A 2,500-nucleotide genomic window follows, 5' to 3' on the forward strand; every position below is an offset into this window, starting at 1 on the left:
TCGCCAAGTATGGGAAGCTGGACGTGCTGGTCAACAATGCCGGTATTCTGGGGAACGGATCGATCGAGAACACGAGCCTCCAGCAGTACGATGAGCTGATGAATACGAACGTCCGTGGCGTGTACCACCTGACGATGCTGGCCGTGCCGCTGCTGGTGAAGACGAAGGGCAACATCGTGAATCTATCCAGTGTGGCCGGTAACCGATCTTTCCCCGGCATCCTGGCCTACAGCATGTCCAAGGCGGCAATCGATCAGTTTACGCGATGCACCGCACTCGAACTGGCCCCGAAACAGGTGCGCGTGAATGCCGTCAATCCGGGTAAGGTTTCATCGAAGATTTTCACTCCGCCGACACTCCTTCTAATGCCACATTTCATGTATCTCTTGCAGGTGTCATCATTACGGACATCCACAAGCGTGGTGGTATGGATGAGGAGTCGTATGCTGCGTTCCTGAAAAAGTGCGAGCAAACCCACGCACTTGGAAGACCGGGTGTGGCCGAAGAGGTTGCTTCGACCATCGCCTTTCTGGCCTCGGACGGGGCCAGCTACATAACGGGTGTTACGCTGAACGTTGACGGAGGCAGACACGCCATGTGCCCCCGATAAGCCTTTTCGGATGTTCGATTCCCCGTTTCCAACGACAAAGGTGCCTTGTGTGGATTGGTATTACGAAGCAGATATGTATTTCATTCGATCGGTTCCGAAATAAAACAGTAGACCGACGCAGCGACAATAGGAAGAGCGTAACAACAGAAATGAGAATGTATCCGAAGAGGAGCGAAGGATTAACGAGGACACATGGCATGACGTCCACCATCGACCGGCAGGCTGGCACCGGTGATGAAAGACGACGAATCGCTTGCCAGGAACACGATGGCATCGGCTACCTCCGAGGCCTGTCCCGGACGTCCCATGGCATGGGTGGTCTTGGAGTGTTCCAGAAACTTGGCGTACGTTTGCTCATCCATGCCGCCCCGTTTGTGCAGATTCGTCACCGTCACGCCCGGATTGACACAGTTCACGCGAACTCCTTTGGCGGCCAGCTCGAGAGCAACGCAGCGCGTAAACTGGTCAACGGCCATCTTCGAGATGTTGTAAGCCAGCACACCCGGGAACGATCGGATACCGTTCACGCTCGACACGTTAACAACGTTGCCCTTGGAGGCAATCAAATGCGGAACGGCCAGCATCGTCAGATGGTAGACCGATCGGATGTTGGTGTTCATCACACGATCAAACTGCTCCAGGCTCGTCGTCTCGATCGTGCCCGTCTCGATGATGCCCGCATTATTAACCAGCACGTCCAGCTTCCCGTACTTTTCGATCGTCGCCTTCAGCACCCGCTCCGTATCGGCCTCTTTGCTGATGTCCCCGGGTACGACGAGTGGAGGACCAGCCGCACCGCTGCACTGTTTGGCCACATCGTTGAGATTGTCCACCTTTCGGCCGGTTAGGGCCAGAGATGCGCCCAACTGGGCAAACTTTTGCGCCGCCGCCGCCCCGATTCCACTGCTAGCACCGGTGATGAGAACGACCTTGCCGGCAAGATTCATTGTGAGACACTTTATTTTGATTGTTACATAAACCGCGAACGACTAGGACCGCCTGCGCGATTGCACTTAGTAACGCCGAGTTGAAATCGTAATCACAACACCAGCGACACGGGAGCGCGATAAGAACCGGGAGCGCGGTTAAGCTTGTTCCGATGTGACATTCACATATTTTTAGTCCAACAATTATCATAAAATTGTATGCATTTTTTAGTACATGATTCGCATTAGTGAAGCAACTACTTGTTCCTAAAAAGATGTAAAAATAAATGAATTATCCTCGATCGACCCTTTTTGGAAAAATATTTTTTGCATTTTTACTCCTGTATTTATGCTTTGAGTCATACGACTGGCATACTTGGATTAATGCATGCTAGGTTACAACGAATTACACTACCAAAATGAAAGATCATTTCCTTTTCTCATTTTTGCATCTCCAGACCTATCACGACACTTAAATGGTCCCGCATTAAATCAGCTACGGCTGCGTGTGAAAAACGTCAGAACAGCTCCGCTGAATTATGCATGCGGGTAAAGAATTGGGTCACAAATCTGCCCCAAACGATTGTAATAAATAAAAGAGTCAGGAAGCATTTCGGATGATCCGGTTCCGTGGGAAAAAATGAATTAAATATCCACCAAGTTGGCTCGAACACGAAAGGAGGAATCATGCTCATTAGTCACGCTGGTCATTAGAAACTTTCGTTTTATGCTGTCAAGGCCACGCATCCTTTCACGACCTGGTCTACCGTTCGTCGGTATATCCTTGGCCATCCTTTCTTAATAATGCCTTATCGAAATAACACTCTAGACCGGCCCACAAAATATACCTAACATGTTTCAACTTAATCACATTCAGGAAAGATGTGCCATGCCTCATGCTGATGGGTTTTCGGATGTGTTTTTGTGGTCCCGTTTAGCCGGCCATTTGTGGGCCCATGCTGTT

General features: G+C 50.4%; 2 protein-coding genes across 2 annotated transcripts in view; one reads left to right on the forward strand and one right to left on the reverse strand.

The window, feature by feature from the left end:
• LOC126581666 (3-oxoacyl-[acyl-carrier-protein] reductase FabG-like) overlaps positions 1 to 737 on the forward strand; it is a 1,097-nt gene extending 360 nt beyond the window's left edge. Inside the window, exons 1-2 of the mRNA XM_050245481.1 lie at positions 1 to 321; positions 393 to 737. The exon at positions 1 to 321 is cut by the window's left edge and continues 360 nt beyond it. Of these exons, the coding sequence (XP_050101438.1) occupies positions 1 to 321; positions 393 to 610 (539 nt within the window). The 3' untranslated portion in view covers positions 611 to 737. The remainder of the gene's footprint in view (positions 322 to 392) is intronic.
• LOC126581667 (3-oxoacyl-[acyl-carrier-protein] reductase FabG-like) lies at positions 665 to 1,668 on the reverse strand. The gene has a single exon (XM_050245483.1). The coding sequence runs from the start codon at positions 1,555 to 1,557 to the stop codon at positions 790 to 792; it is 768 nt and encodes a 255-aa protein (XP_050101440.1). The 5' UTR covers positions 1,558 to 1,668; the 3' UTR covers positions 665 to 789.
• Positions 1,669 to 2,500: the final 832 nt, after the last annotated feature.

The sequence above is a fragment of the Anopheles aquasalis genome, chromosome 2 (genome assembly GCF_943734665.1).
Source record: "Anopheles aquasalis chromosome 2, idAnoAquaMG_Q_19, whole genome shotgun sequence".
Taxonomy (NCBI): Eukaryota; Metazoa; Arthropoda; class Insecta; order Diptera; family Culicidae; genus Anopheles; species Anopheles aquasalis.